Raw genomic sequence first — 20007 nt, 5'->3', positions numbered from 1 at the left:
TATTATTTTTTTGTGTTTATGATAATATTTAATTTAAGGTGAGATATGTGGTTAATTAATATATTGGTGGTAGTTGCTTAAGATTATATAGTTTTTTTTGTAAAAATTAAATAATGTTAAGGGCAATATAGGAAATGAAAATTACACCATGAAGGAAGTTATTTCAAGTTTTGGCTTTATATATAGTATAGATATAGATATTATCCAAAAAAATTTTGGCCATAATTAAATGAGACAAGCACTTTCTATTCGTTGCAGCGGTGACGAGTTGTAAATATAGATGGTAAAATGAACAATGTCAGCTAGCGCGCTACGTAGCTCACATTTTTTGCAGGTAGTATATACAAATTTTGCTCATTTGTCCATTTCGTTCGTCAAGCCTATAAACGTTTCCTTTGGGCAATGTAGGCGGCCCACAAGTATAATTTAAGGAAAAATTAAGACAATTTTAAATAAATTATAATGTAATGTGATTTTTAATCCCTAAAAAATTATAATTTAATGTGATTCGTTAAATTTCATATAAAATATCAAAGTTTTTGTTAATTTTTTTATTTTCAATTACTTTATTTAATTTTATTTATTATATGAATTTTTATTTTTTTAATTATTCATCGATGCCCACAGGCCGCCCGCAAGTCTGTTTTAATATGGGGAGGGCATTGAGTCTTGTCCATTAAACCAATCTAGGCATACCCAAACCCACTTAAATTTTTGCGGTCGCAGACAAAATAGGCCGGGCTGCCCATTTTGGCATCTCTAGTTATAAACATTCCAAAAAGTGAATCCAATTCTGGTACAATTTATCAAGGCATAGGCTGGTTCTCACCACTACACTGAAGTCCTTATCATCCCACAAAGAAAAGTATTAATTCCAATTAATTTGTTCTAATCAATTGTTATCTCTTAAATCTACCAACATGTTCGATATTATACATAATCAATTTTAAGCCTGAATTAAATATGAAAGTTGTAGTATTCAGTCAACAACCAACATAAAAATTTGTCGGATATCTATGATATGGACCAATAATGTGATAATGTTAAGTCGTTGTCTAAAAGCAATTCAATGTATCGTCTAAGTACAGTGTCAAAAGATCAATGACAACTGCATGGGCATGTGGATGTAAATAAAAATAAGCTATGATTTTCGGGTAAAGATGTTGGTTCAACATTCTAGGATAAGTATTAAGAATCAAGAGCCTAAAGAGAATATGAATTTCATTCATTGAATAATTAGGTTTGAGTATTGAGTGAATTATGTGAATGATAGTTTACAATAAAAGTAAACTATTTATACATGGAAAATAAAGACTAACTAACTAAAACTAGCTAAAAATATATTTAACAATATAAAACAAAATATGAAATATAGATACTCTTATATATAAACAGTGGAAATTCTAGATCCAATAATTATATGTGGTACACCAATAAGACAAGATTGATAAATAAAATGTGTATAATTATACATAGAGAATGGAAGAAGGATATGATATATGTAAAAAGAATAAGATATATGATCACAATCATGAGGTTTGTAACAAAAAAATGTATCTTAATGAACAAGAATGAGAATTACTAGAAGATTTGAAGGCTTTCATGGGGGTTGACACATGGGAAGAAAATTTGGAAGATATGACTATTTTATATTTCTCCTCGACTTTTGATTTGCAATAGCAAACACATGTTTTGAGAAGGGGGAGAAGTATTTTATCACACATAAGAGTTGAGTTGCACATTCTTAAATCGATTTCTTTTTTATAAGGAAATTAGATATAAAGTTTTGCTTGAACTACAAAATCATACTTGGAAAGAGCTGTGCTTAACAATAGAACATAAAGTTTTTGTTATGGATGCAAGAATTATGAGTACAATGGAGAGAAAAGGTGAAGATAGAATGTTGGAAATTGTTTGAAAAAATGATGGTTTTGAAGTGATTTTAATGCACATTAATAAGATCATTAATGGTGACTTTTAGGTTTGTGAAATGAAAAAACTCACTAGTCACACATTACTTGAAGGAGTGAAGTTGAAAGGCTTTACCAGCATTAAGTTGCAACCTTGGGGTATGCCCCAAGAGATATAATGAGTTTTGTGAGTAGGTGATGACTCATACAAACAAAACCCCTTCACATACACGCGCGTGCGCACCACCACCGTTTTCGTCGTCCGGTCGTCCGGATCGGTTTGGTTCGTGGTTGGGCTTGGGTCCAACACTTATTTATTTTTGTTTTTGGGCTTGGTGCGTGTTTTGACCAAGTCAACACACGCATGCCAACGTGTGAGACTAAGTCCACACGGTTGGAGAGTTGAGAGTGGGGGAAAAGATCTCGCTCAAGAGATAGAGACCCATCAGATGAGGGAGCCGTTGGAGCCCTCAAGTTATAAATAAAGGCCTCATTCCCTTTATAACTCTCGCCCCAAGTTGAAGGTGTTTACTTACAACTTCTTCTTTCTCCCCCATAATATTTTGCCGACGCAATTCTTACACCTTCTTTCCCTTTCTTTCTATGCAACTTGAGAATTGGTACAAGCTACCAAAGTGGGAATTCCGAGAAATGATATTGGTAGTCAGTATTGTAGGAAAAGAATTGGCAAGGGTAGTCATACTATGAGAATTTGAAAATTGGCATTAGTAGCCATATTGTGGGTGTATTCAAGAATGATTCTTACAGTGTAGAAAGAAATCGTATAATAGAGTACTGGACTGTTTTATCCTGGGGACGACATAGTTGATAGTCTGCTTGCACAATTTTAGCAATACCACGAAACGTCTCAAAGAGAATGACTTGGTTGTGACTCAGTGAGTAAATATTATCTCGTGTCATTCAAAATTTTGTGACCTATGCAAGCAACAATTTTATGACATTTCTACTGCAATAACATTCGCAGATAATATTATTGGACCGAACATCTATGAGTTGAACAAACCATTTCGATTTGATGAGACAAATTTCAAATGTTAGCAATATAAGATGAAATTTTTCCTCACTATGAGAAATGTTGCCCATGTTCTGAAAACCAACATCCTAGTGGCGTCAGATGAGGCTGAAAAGAGGAAAGGAATAAACTGGCTATTGAAATAACTCTCTGGAATGAAAGTGATTACTTATGTAAGAACATCATTCTAAATAGGTTGTCTCATGATCTCTATGACTACTATAATCCATACAAGTCTGTCAAATTAATTTGGTATACACTTTTAAAGAAATATGATACTGAGGAAGTTGAGACTAAAAAATATGTTGTTAGCCGCTACCTCAAGTATCAAATGACTGATGATAAATCAGTAGAGTCTTAGTCCCACGAGATAAAAAACATTGCTCATGAGATCATTTCTAAGGGTATGCCCCTAGATGAGCAATTCCAAGTGGTTGTCATAATTGACTAATTGCCTCCTAGTTGGAAGGACTTTAAAAACCTTCTGAGACATAAAACCAAAGAAATATCTTTGGAATCTATAATCACTCGTCTTCGTATTGAAGAAGAGGCTCGTAAGCAAGATCAGAGAGATGAGGTGTTTATTGTCTCTAACAATAGCACTAAGAAGAGATTCTCATGTGTGGTTCTGAAGCCTTCTGGCACTAACTTCAAGAATCATAACCATAGTGAGAATAAGGCTAAGAATACTAGTCGCAACAAGAATTGGAACCCCAAAAGGTCCAATATGCTAAGCCACCCGCTAAGAATGACTCTAGTAACCTATTCGTCTACTTCAAATATGGGAAGCTAGGTCATATGGCAGTGTAGAAATAAACCAATGGACTGCCCTCCACATGCCAATATTATTGATGAGTCATTTGTGGCTTTGTTATCTGAGGTCACTATGATTGGAGGAACTGATAGGTGGTGAGTAGATACTGGTGCATCCCGCCATGTCTACTATGATCATGTTATGTTCAAAACATATACGGACGACAAAAAAGGTGTTGTTGGGTGACTCCTACACCATTATTGTTGCTGGAATTAGTGATGTGGAGCTGAAGTTTACATATAGGTAACTCTGATTTTCAAAGATGTGATGCGCACTCCAGAGATGAGGAAAGATTTGGTTTCTGGTTTTCTTCTTAATAAGGTTGGTTTTACCCAAACCATTGGAGTAGATTTGTACACTCTTACTAGGAATATGGCATTTGTTGGGAAATGGTACACCACTGATGACATGTTTAAATTAAATGTTGATGTTTCTATTAATAAAATTTATGATTCGGTTTACATGTTGTGTGATTTTAATATTTGTCATTCTAGACTTTGTCATATTAATAAACATACAATTCCAAATTTGGTTAGCTTAGGTTTAATTCCAAAGTTATCTAAAAATGATTTTAAAATTTGTGAATCATGTAGTCACGCAAAAATAAAATAAAAACACATAAATTACTAGTAAGAGAATACGAGCCTTTAGATTTAATACACTCAGATTTATGTGAATTAGATGGAATGTTAACTAGAAATGGTAAACGTTATTTATCACTTTTATTGATGACTGCTCTGATTTTACTTATGCATATCTTATGAAAAATAAGAGTGAAGCGTTTGAAATGTTTAAGTTATATATAATTGAAATTGAAAATCAACTCAACAAGAAAATAAAGAAACTCAGAAGCAATGGAGGCACTGAATATGACTCTAACATGTTTAATAATTTTTATAAATTAAATGACATTATTCATGAAACAATTGCATCATATTCACCTGAAATGAATGGTAAAGCTAAAAGAAAAATAGAACTTTAACTTAATTAGTTGTAGCTATTATGTTAAGTTTTGGTGCAACACCATCTTGGTGGGGTAAAATTTATTAACTATATACTATGTGCTAAATAGAGTCCCCAATGCTAAAATAAAATTTTCACCTTATGAAATTTTTAAGAATAGAGAACCAAACTTGTCTTATTTGAGAATTTGAGGTTGTCTAGCTTATGTCCGGATACCAGATCCCAATAGAGTTAAACTTGCAAGTAGAGCCTATGAATGTGTATTCATTGAGTATGTTGTAAACATCAAGGCGTACAAGTTATATGACCTTAATGCTAAAGTGATCGTTGAGTCTAACGATGTTGACTTCAATGAAACAAAATTTCCTTTTAAATTGAGGAATAATGGGGGCACATCAACTATTCACATATCTATGATTAACAATAATGATAATAATAGTGGGTTAGAAATAGAACCTAGAAGAAGTAAGAGAGTAAAGACTGCTAGAAAGTATGGATCTGATTATATGGTCTATACATTGGAAGAGGATCCGTCAACACTTGAAGAAGCTTTGACTTCTCTGGGTGTTAATTTGTGACAAGAGATCATAAATGATGAGATGAATTCTCTAGAGTCTGACAAGACCTGACATTTAGCTGACTTGCCTCATGGTCGTAAACCTATTGGTTGTAAGTGGGTACTGAAAAAAAAACTGAAATCTGATGGCATAATGGATAAATACAAGGTTCGCCTTCTAGCTAAGGGTTTCAGGCAAAGGGAGATTGTAGATTTCTTCGACACATTTTGACATGTTACTAGAATAACACACAATAGAGTTTAAGGTCAATGAAAGTGACAAATGCATTTATTACAAATTAGAAAATGACATTCGCACTATCATATGTCTTTATGTAGACGACCTACTCATATTTGGTTCCAACATTCATGTAGTGAATAATATGAAATCATTATTGTGTAACAACTTTGATATGAAAGACTTTGGAGAGGCAAGTGTAATCCTTGATATAAAAATTATTAGGTCAAAAGAAGGAATTTCTTTAGATCAATCTTATTATGTGGAAAATATCTTAAAGAAATATAAATACTTTGACTGTAAACCTGCTAGCACACCATATGATCCAAGTGTAAAACTTTTTAGGAACACTGGTGAAGGTGTAAGACAAGCTGAGTATGGTAGCATCATTGGCAACATGCAATATGCCATTGATTGCACTAGACCCGACATTGTCTATGTTGTGGGATTATTACGCAGGTTTACCAATATACCTAGTATGGAGCATTGACATGCTATAAAAAGGGTAATGAGATACCTTAAGAAAACAATAAATCTTGAATTATATTACCAAAGGTTTCAAGCTGTCCTAGAAGGATTCAACAATGCTGATTGGAACACTCTTTCAGATGATTCCAAAGCAACCAGTGGCTATATATTTAGCATAGCTGGTGGGGTTGTTTCTTAAAATTCAAAGAAATAAACTCTTTTGGCTCAATCCACTATGGAAGTTGAGATGATAGCACTACCAATAACTAGTAAAAAAACAAGTTGGTTGAGAAGCTTGCTTGTAGAGATTCTCCTACGGTAAAAACTGATTCCAACTATGTTGATCCAGTGTGATAGTACCGCGACTATTGTAAAAATTGAAAACCACTTTTATAACAGGAAGAAACGACAAATTCTTCGTAAGTATAGTACCATTAGAGAGTTACTCTCTATAGGAGTTGTTATAGTGGATCATGTACGCACTAAGAATAACTTAGTAGATCCTTTGATGAAAGGACTAGCTTGAGAGAAAGTCCATAATACTTATAAGAGTATGAAACTATTGACCTTAGAATGAGGATCACTCGTGAAGGTAATTCGACCTAACTAACTCAAGATCCCAAGAAATATGTTCAATGGGTAATAACAAGTTGTGAACTGATATGAGAATGAACATACTACAAAATTTCGAGAAGCTCGATTCATGCAACATATATAAGGATGAGTTGAACTCTTAATGATTTCTATACTCCAATTGGAGTGGAGTACCTAGGCTACATGAGTACTCTTGATAGATTCACATATGTGAATGTGGAAGTGGGGGCCGCTTCCTATAAAATTTTGGGGCATAAATTTCTAAAGCTTTCACTATACTAGGATAGACGTGCATGACCTTTAACGTACAAGCTTTAGAGAATACACCTTTGAAAAGGTTGTGTGTGGTTTGATACCGGAGATAGAGTTTAAGACTCTGAGTTACTCTAGTAACATCTAGATCTTATTAACCATGCAAAGATTCAAGTTGTATGACACCTTTGTTTATGCACAATCTTATTGAGACCACATAAATTCTCGGAAATCGTTTTTTTTAATTTCAAGTGAGGGATTGTTGGAAATTGTTTGAAAAATGAAGGTTTTGAAGTGGTTTTAATGCACATTAATATGGTCATTTATGGTGACTTAATTTTGGGTTTGTAAAGTGAAAAACTCATTAGTCTCATATTACTTGAAGGAGGGAAGTCAAAAGGCTTTATAAGCCTTAAGTTGTAACCTTGGGGTGTGCCCCAATGGGTAAATGGGTTTTGTGAGTGGGTGAGGACTCACACAAACAAAACCCCTCCATAAACACGTGCACGCGCACCTCTTACCCCTCGGTTTGTGTTCGGGCTTGGGCCCAACATTCTTTTTAAATAAACTTTTATTTATTTATTTTTTATTTTGGGCTTGGACCGTGTGTTGATCAAGTCAACACACACATGTCACACGTGTGAGACTAAGTCCACACAGTTGGAGAGTGGAGAGTGGGGGGAGAAGATCTCGGTCAAGAGATAGATTATGTAGCTATTTGGGATTTGGCAACCTTTTTGGGTCGCCGTATGAGGGAGTTGTTGGAGGCCTCAGGCTATAAATAGAGGCCTCCTCCCTTCATAAGTCTCATCCCAAGTTGAAGGTGTTTACCTCTCAACTTCTTCTTTCTCCCCCATAATATTATGTTGATGCATTTCTGGCACCTTCTCTCCCTTTCTTTCCGTGACACTTGAGATTTAGCACAAGCAGCCAAAGTGAGAATTTCGAGAACTAACACTAGTAGTCAGTATTGTGGGAAAAGAATTGACACGGGTAGCCATACGGTGAGAATTTGAGAATTGACACTAGTAGCCATATTGTGGGTGTATTCAAGAATAATTCTTATAGTGCAGTAAGAAATCGTATAATAGAGAACTGAACTGTTTTATCTTGGGGACGACATAGTTGATAGTCTGCTTGCACAATTTAGCAATACCACGAAACATCTTAAAGAGAGCGATCTGGTTGTGACTCAATCAATAAAGACTGGTTGTGACTCAGTCAATAAAGATTATTTTGTGCATAATTGTTGTGAGCTACACAAACAACATATAATCATAATAATGAAATTGTAGAAATTGAAGGGGGGGGGGGATGTAGGAGCTTCGATTAATGGGGTTTGGGATAAGATATATGAGATAAGATATCCAAAGGAATTAGATAGGTATCAAATCATAGACTAGGTGAATCAAGAGGCTTTGGATCTATGGGTAAAGAATCATAATTGTGGGAGAAAGGTGTCGATGACAAAGTTAAGAGAAAATGGAATGTTATAAAGCTTAACCATTGTCTAAAAATACTAAAAGGGTAAAAATGTCATTACATATTATGTTTTGTGTGTTATTTTGTGGTACTTGTCTCTCCATTAATGGAGAAGATCCTTACTCCTTATAAAAATACCAAGAAAGGGTGAACAAAGCAAAAAAGTTAGAGCGTATAATGAGTCGTAAAAATCTCTAAGTATCAAAGGGAGGATAACAAAATGTCTACATGCTTGCAAATGGTTGGGAAAGAACCGCAAGAGACTTCAACAAAGTGAAATACATTAAAGATGGAGATGAAAATGTTTTGATCAATGATAAATATGTTAAAGAAAGATGAGATAACTTTTTTCACAAGTTTTTTAATGATATACATGATTCATTATGTTCTAATAGACTAATCATGAAAGAGGAAGATCAAATCTATACATTTTATTGTAGAATTAAGGAATTGAAGATGAAAGAAACTTTGAAGACGATGAAGAATTATAAAACAAATGGGCTAAATAATATACATATTGATGTATGAAAGGTTTAAGGAGAGAAGATCATTAGTTGGCTTATAAAGTTATTTAAATATATCATGGAGTCTAAGAAGATGTCACATGAGTGGAGGAGAATGATTTTAATCCATATTTTGTTAGAAGAAGGACTACATACAAATTGTGCAAATTATAAGGAGATTAAACTTATGAGGTATACCACAGAGCTATGAGATAAGATAATTGAGCAATAACTGAAACAGAAGATAAGTATCACTAAAAAAACAATTTAGTTTTATGATGGCACGTCAATCATGAAGGTTATATATTTGGTATAGTGGTTAATAGAGACTGGCTGAAAGAAACAAATGAATTTACAGTTTTTTTGACTCCTAAAAAAACATATTTAATAATAAAGTCTAACGAGATATGTATTGGAAAAATCTAAAGAATAATATATTCAATTTACCTACATTATACATCATACCTTGAAATTCAATAGGCCTTATGATTGAATTATACTTGTATTCTCTCGTTCATTTAATTATATATTTTAATCTCCATTTTGCATCGGACTTTTGTTTCCAGACAATAATACCAACCACACTACTAAATACTTGTTGCCACTTGGAATTGCTCTCCAGATAACAGGAGCAACACATTCACCGATACCAATTGTAGCTTGATGGATGCATTACACTGAAATTATTAAAGAGAAAACAGTGTTGTTAACTTGTCATATATATATATATATTATATAAAATGATCAATCCTTAACCCACTAGATGAGTTGACAAAGTACATATAATGGATGGGATCCTCTCGGGAATATTTTAACATTAGATGTGATTGTGATATGTTAAAAAAAATTATTTAACGACCATAATTTTAAGTTAATTTTTAATAAAAAATAAAATAAAATACTGCACTTTCTAATATTAGAGATATAATATATAAAGCAAATAAGAATCAAAGATAGATACATATAATATTTAAAAATTGATGTGAAAATAAAAGAACTCTAGTTAGAATTTGATGCACATAGACACAGTGCATGAACCATGTTGCCTTTCTCAAGCGGGATATCAGAATATCAGTAATAAGCCTACCCCAAAATGGATTAAAAACCAACTTCATGTACTTTTTTTCTGTGGCCTATAATGTTAGTTATTAATTGGACAACAACTTTGATACACATAAAATGGAATAGGGATATTCTTTATTAATGGAGAGGCAAATGTTACATATTAATATACAAAATGTAATATCTAATAACACTTTTATCATTTTGCTTATTATAAGATCACTTTTTTGTCATTGAAAATGTGAGTAAAAACAATTATTTACCTCTTCCATAAATTGTGGGGGAGAAAAAATGTAGAATTCAGATGGCATATATGTAAAAAAAATGAAAAAGAGAAAATTGTTGATTCCAATATTCTCTCAATCAAAGCACAAAGCACAAAACACACAAGACTAGACAAGTTTTCAGCGTAAAAATATTTGTCTTCTAAGCATAGTATTTCTCCTTTTCAAAGTTTCCACACAAAATACATAGTGGTGACAATTCTCTATACCAAAGTAGCCAACTACTATCAGTTAGGATCTTCTCCAATATTGGAGCATCGAGAACATGAGAGAATAATTAACAAGAGTGGAAGTACAAAGCATGATGAAGTGAATGATGATGGTTATGTCGATAGTGACCAGATTCTTTCTCAATTCTCCATCGAAGATGAAGAAAGTCATCCACAGAACAAGGTAGCTTGAGTGGACCATCAGTGTGGTACCCATAAACCTCATAAGCTTTGTCTAGAAGATGCTTGAATAGTGGATGATAAAGATATGAGATAGGGATGACAAATCTTTGAGTAGTAGAATCACCTTCTTCAAATTGGTCATCTTCTAAACCTACCTGAACTACAAGCCAACCCTTCTTCACCTTCATCTTCTTCTCCTCTTGCATGTTTCTTGTCGCAGCACGCGATGCGAGAGATTAGTCTTATACTTCTCAAATGAGGGGATAGTTTAAAAAAAACTATTGGTCGTTGATTAAATGTGCATGACTATGTTGGCTAAGTGAAAGGCCTATATATATATTTATATGGAAATTAGGATTCAAAGGAAGAGGTGGTGGGTAAGAGGGTAACTAATAATGGCTTATATTTTCTTTTTGGTATAGAAGATATGTAATAATGTGTGTGCGTGTGTAGTTTGTTTGCAATACGGAATCGAATGGTGGTGGTGGGGCTAGGGTAGAGTGGACACTACTTACGTGTGGTTGTAATGACCCTTTTGTAAGTGTGGAAGATCGAATAATTGGTAGGACAATAGGAAAAGAAAGATATAGAAATCAATCTACTCAATAGGTGTGAGATGGAAACAGAGATTAATCATGTAGGCCAGATTGGAATAGGGAAATGGTGAGTATCTTGTAGATTTTACATGTTGAGAGCGTAGGGGGAGAGTTTTTTGCATTAACTTAGATTATTCAGCGTGAATATCATATTGATTAGGAAAAATCACATTAAATATTCTTCATATATACTTAATATATTGGAAGTTCCAAGTGGGTAAAATGTGGTTGAGAAGTTTCATATTGGGCCACCTTGAGTATTTCACAGCCTTATAAGTGAATGAATTAGTAAACATCATATCTTAATGTTTTGGGTAAAGATATAATGTTTGGTCTGCTTATAGTTCTCCATCTTTATTCTTTCACTCATTGTTTGAGAATCTATATGTGTGATCCCTTGTGTTAAAAATCTTTCTAATGAGATATTGAGGATACATGGCATATAATGTTGGAGATGATTGACAATAATAATGACACATGGTGTGGTACACTTTTATGGGACAGCAGATGTCCACCCTAATAATAGACCTTTGAACAAGAGCATTTGTGACCCAATTCGGTAGTGTTGTCTTTGGTTTGTTAAGCTCTTGGGATAGTCAGTATGACATGGCTCTTTACTATTGTCAAATAGTTGAAAATGTTTCTAGTCGAGAGGTGTTCGTTTGTGAAAGACCTACTTGTCATGAAGATTATTGGCAATTCAAAGTGTGAGTTGGATGTAGGGATGGCAAAAAAATCCGTACCCGTGGATACCCGCGGGTAAAACCCGTACGGGCACGAGTCACAAACGGGTACCTGCGGGTATTATAAATGAGTTTTTAAAAATATTCGTAGTACATACAGGCGGGTACGGGTATTATGGTACACGTGCCCGCGGGTACCCGTTATTTATATGATTAATATATTATATTTAATTAAAATAAAAAGTACATTATTCTACCATGCATTACACTATGTATATTTTTTCCTTTTACTTTGTTTACATATTTTATTGAGTTTGGTGGTGAAACACCCTACAAATATTATTACATGTGTAGAAACACACATGTTTTACAAAGAAAATATATACTTTTTGTTAAGGAAATGAGAATAAAAAATCACACAAATAGAAAACACCAATAAATTTAGCAATTTTGCCAAATATTCAATGAAAAGGTAAAAAAATAATTAAGTTTCATCTCATTTGAAACATAATAGAAGTAAAAAATTAAAAATTCATTTATAATATAGGAAACCCACAGGTACCTAGAAATACCCACAAATACCTGCACACGAGTACCCATACAGATACGAACAAATATATTTTGAAATGGGTAACGGATAACTACTACCCGTGCCTGCCCGTACCGGTTGCCATCCCTAGTTGGATGTGATATAGACGCATACATTGATTTAGTTTAACTAGTTTGGAAGTAAGTTGGTAGACCTATAAATCTAATGACTTCAGATTTTAAATTAATATAAATAGTGTATAATCCACTTATAATGATTATTCTTTATTCTTTAACCTATTTGTTCATATCTCTCTAACCCTAACAAGTTATATTTGGCTTTAAAGCTCCCTAACACTAACAAATTTATTTGGATGTTATATAAGATCTAACTAGTAAAATTATTTGGCCTTATAAGACTATATATATAATTAATAATTATGTATCAATTCCGTAGAGAAAAAGAAATTTGAAAAAATGGGCCACCCAAATAGAAAAATTTAAAGTGATGAGCTACACAAAATAGAGAAGAGATATATAATTAATAACTTGCATATCCTTAATTGTCCACATTACGTCAGAATAGCAAAACAACAACGCTTAAAATTTGTCATTTAATAGTGCTTTTGTGGTGTTTTCTATGTGAGCGCAGTAGTACATAAGGTTATATTCAACAACGTTTTTTGTAGTGCTATAGAAAGTAGACATTTAACAGTGCTCACTGAAGCAAGCGCGATTAAATATCTACTTTCTAAATAAAACAATATATCTCCCAGATATTCTATCAAACACATGACAAACATGCCCAACTCCACCATATTTACAATAGATTTGTTAAATCACCAACGACTTCAACTACATTCAACCTTAACAGTTGGTTATAAAATAACATACGAGTAATGAGATCTTACGCAAATCGTTCATTCTTTATCCTCCAATGTTCACCATAGCCAAAAACCTATAACATCATAGTTGCATCCTTAAAAGAAATATTTTTGTTAGTACCAAATTCTTTTTTATCTCTTCTCATCTCTTAGGCCCTGCATCACTTCCACTGCTAGTAGCATGGCCACCCCATTCTTCTCACCACCACGGTACCACTAAAACTTTGTCTTCACTCCTTCATCGTACTCCAAAGCCCCATGCATGCGTATTACCTCCACGGGTACTTTTCGTTTGCAAGTTGCATTGAGAGGGAAGAAGTAAAAATGGAAGATTTATAGTTATCTTACAAATATATTAGTCTTCTCATTCCGCTTATCAATTTTTAAAATCCAATTCCCAAATAAACCAGAAGTCACCCCATTTTTTTGTTATTCTTGTTTTCATCGGTCCAACTCAATTCAATCGTTAAGCGAGAATATGATTAGCAGCTGAAAACGAGATCATTACAATAATAGACGAGCAATCAGACTGTCTCATCCGAATTTCATAACCTTGATAATTACAACACATATAGACAACTAAAATGACAAATCTTACAATAAAACAAGTGAATTTGTTATCTAAGCAAACATTTTCATGGGAGGGGTAGGAAGTCTACTACGAGAGGTTTGAACTTTCTCTCACTCATGATTCATGTCACACAACTTATGGACCGGAGGATAAAATTGACATCACTTAGGTCATTTCCTCATTATACATGTATGTAAATGATTTTTTAGTGCAATATTTATATATAGTTTAGTTGTGCGTGTAAAGATTTATATATAGTTGTATACTATCTATCATTCTTTATATTAATTATAATTAATAGGCAATGATAATTAAATTTTGATGGTAGATAATACACTTACAATATAAAAAATATTACACTATCAATACATGCGTATTTTCTTTATAAGGTAATATTTATGCACGTAAAAGATTTATACACATTCAATGAATCATTCGCCATTCATTTACATTACTTTTGTTTAAGGGACAATAATAATTAAATATAAATGGTGAATAATATACACTTAAAAACTCATACACTGCTGTGAGTACATATATATTTTTTCTTTATCTCACTAATAAAGAAATAAAATTTAATGATTCTGTTGGGCCAAAACTTTAAACCCAACATTGACCATAGCATATCAAGTGGTAGCACCTAAAGTGAGTGATTTAAACCGGACAACAAAGCTACTATTCTCTCTACATTCCATATACATATTATATATCACATTTTTCATAAATTAAAGTTTCTAGATCCTATCATAGTATCATGTACTATGAGCACGGATTGGCTTTTACTTCTACAATCACGCCTTATGTGTCCATCATCATTTATCTAAAATAATATAGTAAAGAAAATTAAGTGGAAGTCTACAAAAAAATATTATATATAAAGGATTTTCACATGTAAGGTAAAACCAAAAACTCTAATAATAATACTGCTCAGAATTATAGAAGTGATTAGTTTTCACTCTTTATTTCAATTAATTACAGTGATCGATATTGATATAATATTATATTGGAGTCCCGAAATATAACAACTTGAAATATTTGGTGGGAAAAGCTAGTCATCCTTATCATAATCCTATAAGCTTGAATTATATTAACTACAGCCTACACCATTGAACTTTATATGTCTCAAAATAAATTAGTCTTAAATTTCTGTTGATTATATCTTTGATATCACCAAAAATAATAATTAACTACTACCATCATGATATCAGAAAATTGAATAATTATTTTTTAACAAAACTTTAATGGCAAAAGTATAATTTAGAAAATAGTCAAGTATCTAAATAAAAGAGAATTCACCTATTTTTAAGGATATCACATTCTTATCTTAAGCTAATCAAATATTATCATATGAATGAAAAGAAATATTTAAAATAAAAATAAAAAATAAAAAATAACATTCTAAATGATAATAAAATGAGACACATGCGACATCTCAAATGTCCCACCCAAGCATCCAACTATTGGAGTAATAAAATATTTTGAAGAATATAAAGCAGGGTGAGTCATTTGGGAAGGCATTAAAAAAGAAGTGTGTCAGGTTGAGATGATGAAGTCGGTGAAGATATGGTTTGTACCATTTGTACTATTCCATTGATACTTTGATTCTTTTCATAATCACCACTTTTTTCAAACTAGCATTACCCTTAACGACAGTGGACCATTGAGATGGTTAGTTGCGCTCACTTTTGATTTCATGCGGAGTTCATGTTACGCTACCCATGGTTTTCATAAAAACTATGCCGTTGGATAGTATACTGACTCATGAATTTGTGTTTGATACTGAGTGATGCTTTACTTTTAATATCCTCATTATATCCCCAACTCAATTTTGAAATTCCCTTTTTATTATCTTCAACTTTAATCAGGGTCTTAATTTTGGGTTTCCAACCACTAAATATGTAGATATGCTAAAGTTTTAACAGTTGAAATCATATCATAGTCACAACTATGACCGCATCATTCTCAATTGTCTGAAATTTTAAGGTTTTAAAAGTTTCCAAAATCATTATTTAAAATGTTAAATTTAACATTTCAACATTCATGTCACTGATTTGCGCTTTATCACCTTTCTATCTTGCATCAGGTTTTGGATCTTCTCAAGTTTTGTTTGAGTAACTCACCAATTTGGTGGTGATTCGACATTATTCCTCATGCAATGATCTCATGATATCATAATCACAAAATTCACTTTCCTCATACAAATTACGAACATGTTCACATGTATCGATTCACGATTTACAGTATATATGTTCACATGTCAATGGAAAACCCATAAAATGGTAATAGATGGTGATGGTTGAAGAGGAAGAATAAGGAGTAACGTTTGTTGAAATGAAATTTTTTGTTGTTGTGGAAGAAAACACAACTTTCTTATCTTGAAGAAGACGATTAATGACGACTATCTAAATCAACACTACAAAAACCCTAAAACCAATTTTATGGACCTATTTCAAATCGACTCATTTCTTAAATTCTACACTAAAAATTAATCTTATGTGATATATGATTAAACTTGTTTCAAAATCCTATAACTTATAAGTGCATAGGCCATAACTTAGGTCATCTCCTACCGTCTGCTCCATCTAAGATGTCAATGAAACAACATTTACTACTCCGAATCCAAGTAGGAAGTAAAAATTTCCCCTCTTCTTTCTCCTCATCACAATAGAAGCACCCTTTTTAATCTACATAACTCCATCATGAATAGTAAAATCAAAACCTTTGAAGTCCATGATTCCCACAAAATCACATTCTTTTTCAAATCTATATGTGGTGGACATCTGTAAGATATAGACTACCCCATAATTCCACTAATTTCTGTATAGATCCCACTCCAACTATTTTTCAAGGCCCATTATTACCCAAAATAAAACATTTACTTTATCCCTCACCAACTTCTGTTTAGTCACATATGATAAGAGCAACCAAAATCTAGTGTATATCTTAACCTTTCTTCTTGGTCTTAGGACAATCCTTATTTTTGTGACTACGTTATTTTCATATATGACACAGATCAATGGAGTTAGATTTTCTTTTTCTTTTCACTTACCCTTCTTGTTTTTCTTTTGTCCATTTTCAAATTAGAAACCACCTACCAGAATTTTCCTCTACTTCCTCAAATGTTTTCTCATCTCCGATATAATATATCCATCCTCACAATTATTATAAATTAAAGACTGCATCACGTAATACATAATCACAACACAATTATATTGTGATATTGCACCAGGGGCGAAACAACCATATTTGGGCACTATCAACTGTTTGTTGTAACAAAGTGATCACTGATTAGTTGCATCAAAAAGTTGAATAATGAGAAAATGAATTTTCTGATGAGTGTAATATTGATGTATTGACAGTGTAAAGAATTATGTACAATCAATGTATCATTCACCATTAATTTGGATTATTTTTTTTGTGAAAAATCAAATATAATTAAAAATGAGTGGTAAATAATGGAGTGATACCAGTTGGTTCTCTTTTTCTGATATAACCCGTTAAGCTTTAAATGATAGTGTGCGGCACGATTTTCAAAACTGCTTATTCAGTAATATATGTGTCATTCAGTTACACGTTAGTCAAAAAGCTAGAAATGATTTTCTGAAAGTTCTGACACAAACACCACACAATTAAACATGCTTGCCAAATCCATCAAGTCATGCACTGGAAAAGGGTTCTAAGAGTAATATTCGTGATGAAATGATGGTATGACTTATCGTTTTTGATATGATTATGTATGATTAGATATGTTTGTTTCAAACACTCAACTAGCATTTCAAATGAGGACAGCATTGTAACATGTAAGGCAATGTATATTTTACAAATTAAAATGGCTTCAGAAAACAATATAATATTTTTTTTAGAGATCAATGATTAAACAAAGAATTGTATATTTGATTGATTGAATCAATCCAATGAATAGAATGAATAACGGTTATAATAAAGGCTTTATATAAATAGAAGAAAAATTAACTAATTAACCTAACAATCAAAACTAATTTATTAACTAAAAAGATAAAGTGTGTTTAAACTAATCACTAGTTCAATATAATATTAACATAAATATCAAAATATATTTTAACATCTCCTCAAACTGAAGAGTGAATATTGACAACTTTCAACTTGAACAAAAGATAATTAAATAGAGAAGACTCTAAAACCTTTCTTCCAAGGTCTTGTGCATTGGAACAACCTAAGGAAATGTCATGTCCATCATTTGGCATTGTACAACACCTGATGCAGTCTCTACATTTTCTTTCACTCCAAGAATGCAATACTTTTTTTATATGCAAGTGAATGATAATCAAAGAAAACTTTTGAATAGAAGAAATTTTAAGAGAAAGAAAAATTCTTCAAAATATAGTACATGAAATTAGCAAGGTTGTGCTAAGAGAATTAATAGAAGATATATGGAAATTCTTGAAAGAAAATGAACTAAAACTGAAAGTAATAATGTTACTTATCTAGAACCAACACAATTGAAAGAAGATCAAATAATATCATGGCTCAAGAATATCATCCTAATTTCTTCGTCAAAAAATGAGAGATATCTATAATGTGATAAAATATGAACAATATTTGTTTAAGAATAACAATGCTCAAGAATATTATGTTGGTTTATTGGGAAAAAATATGACGAAATATGAGCAATTTTTGCTCAGGAATAATACAAGAAGAATTTGATGAAATATGATAATTTGTTTTGCTCAAGAATAACAAAAAAAAATGATAAAATATGAGTAATTTTTGTTCATGAATAATAAGAGAAAAATACATTGAAATGTGGTTGTTGATGAAGAAGAGGAGGTCGATGTTGTTACTTAAATGATGTTAAGGTGGTGAAGCTTCAAACATCATTGACTTGGATATTGAAAGCTTGATGGATAAAGAATACACCATAGTATGGAAGACATAATTACTTTGCTCTCGTATCATATTAGAAATCAATAAGAGGAGGAAAAGAATTGTATATTTCATTTATTGAATGAATTCAATTAATAGAATGATATTGAATGAATGAGAATGAACCGGAAGAAAAATTAACTAACCTAACAATCAAAACTAACTAATCAACTAAAAAGTAACTGCATTTAAACTAATTATTAGCCCAATATAATATTAACCCAAAATATAAAATATATTTTAACCTATTATTTTGCTTAGAATCTTATTTAACCTCTTTGAAGAAAAAATTAAAAATGTCTTATTATTAATTAAAATTTTAATTTTAATTCTAAATTTAACATTTAACTTTTGTAATTATTTTTATTTTTAAATATTCTGATGCCATTTAGTCATTATATAATTCTAGTCTTATTTAAACTTAAAGTACTCATAAAATATGAGTGATAGTGGTCAGTAAATAAAAAGAATAGTATTTGGGTACATCAATAAAACACAAGATATTTTATTTTCTCTTGGAGATTATACATACCTCTTGTTTAAGAAACTGTAAGGTAAAATAAAAGAGTAAAAACTTGGTGAGTTAGGTATCAAGTAATGTCATATTTTCTTCATACAACTAAATTTAATTAAAATTTATAATCAAAGTTCATTAAATAACAATAAAATATAAAATATAAGAAAATATATATAATTGTATCAAATTTTCAAGTTAACAATGAAATAATTAAAATAAAAAATGTATGTTGATTTAAAGTGTTATTCTTTATTCTTTTAAATATTTAAATCATAATTGTACTAAAAGTAAAAGTTTTAATTATTTGATTATCAATATAAATCACGATTTATATATAGTTTTAATTATTTGATTATCAATATAAATCACGATTTATATATAGTTTTTATTATTTGATTATCAATATAAATCACGATTTATATATAGCAAGTTACACTTCAAGGCAATCTTATTTTGATAGTGTTCCATCAAAGAATCAATAATAAGGATTTGACATTTAAATACCTCAACATGAAATCCTAAGGCACTATGCCATCTATTTCTTTTCAAAACAATAAAATAAATAATGCATGCTATATATTATAAAACTAAAAACTTGTAATATGTTCTCTATATAATAAATAAAAGGATCTCTAGAGAAAGTTATATGAACTTATGAAGATGACAATTGGCATATATATTATAAATGTGAATTTAAATTAACCTTTTAACCTACATTACACAACAATAAATCAAAATCTATTATTAAATGTCTACTTATCATTTTTCTAGAACG

At 31.6% G+C, this 20007-nt stretch overlaps 1 protein-coding gene across 1 annotated transcript; it reads right to left on the bottom strand.

The window, feature by feature from the left end:
• LOC109326363 (auxin-induced protein 6B-like) lies at positions 10437-10757 on the bottom strand. Its single transcript, XM_019559052.1, has one exon. It carries the CDS (start codon positions 10755-10757, stop codon positions 10437-10439), a length of 321 nt encoding a protein of 106 aa, XP_019414597.1.

This window comes from Lupinus angustifolius, chromosome LG14, assembly GCF_001865875.1.
Source record: "Lupinus angustifolius cultivar Tanjil chromosome LG14, LupAngTanjil_v1.0, whole genome shotgun sequence".
NCBI classification, from domain to species: Eukaryota; Viridiplantae; Streptophyta; class Magnoliopsida; order Fabales; family Fabaceae; genus Lupinus; species Lupinus angustifolius.
The sequence above is the reverse complement of the archived record's forward strand: the minus strand, read 5'-3'. Positions and strand labels throughout refer to the sequence as shown.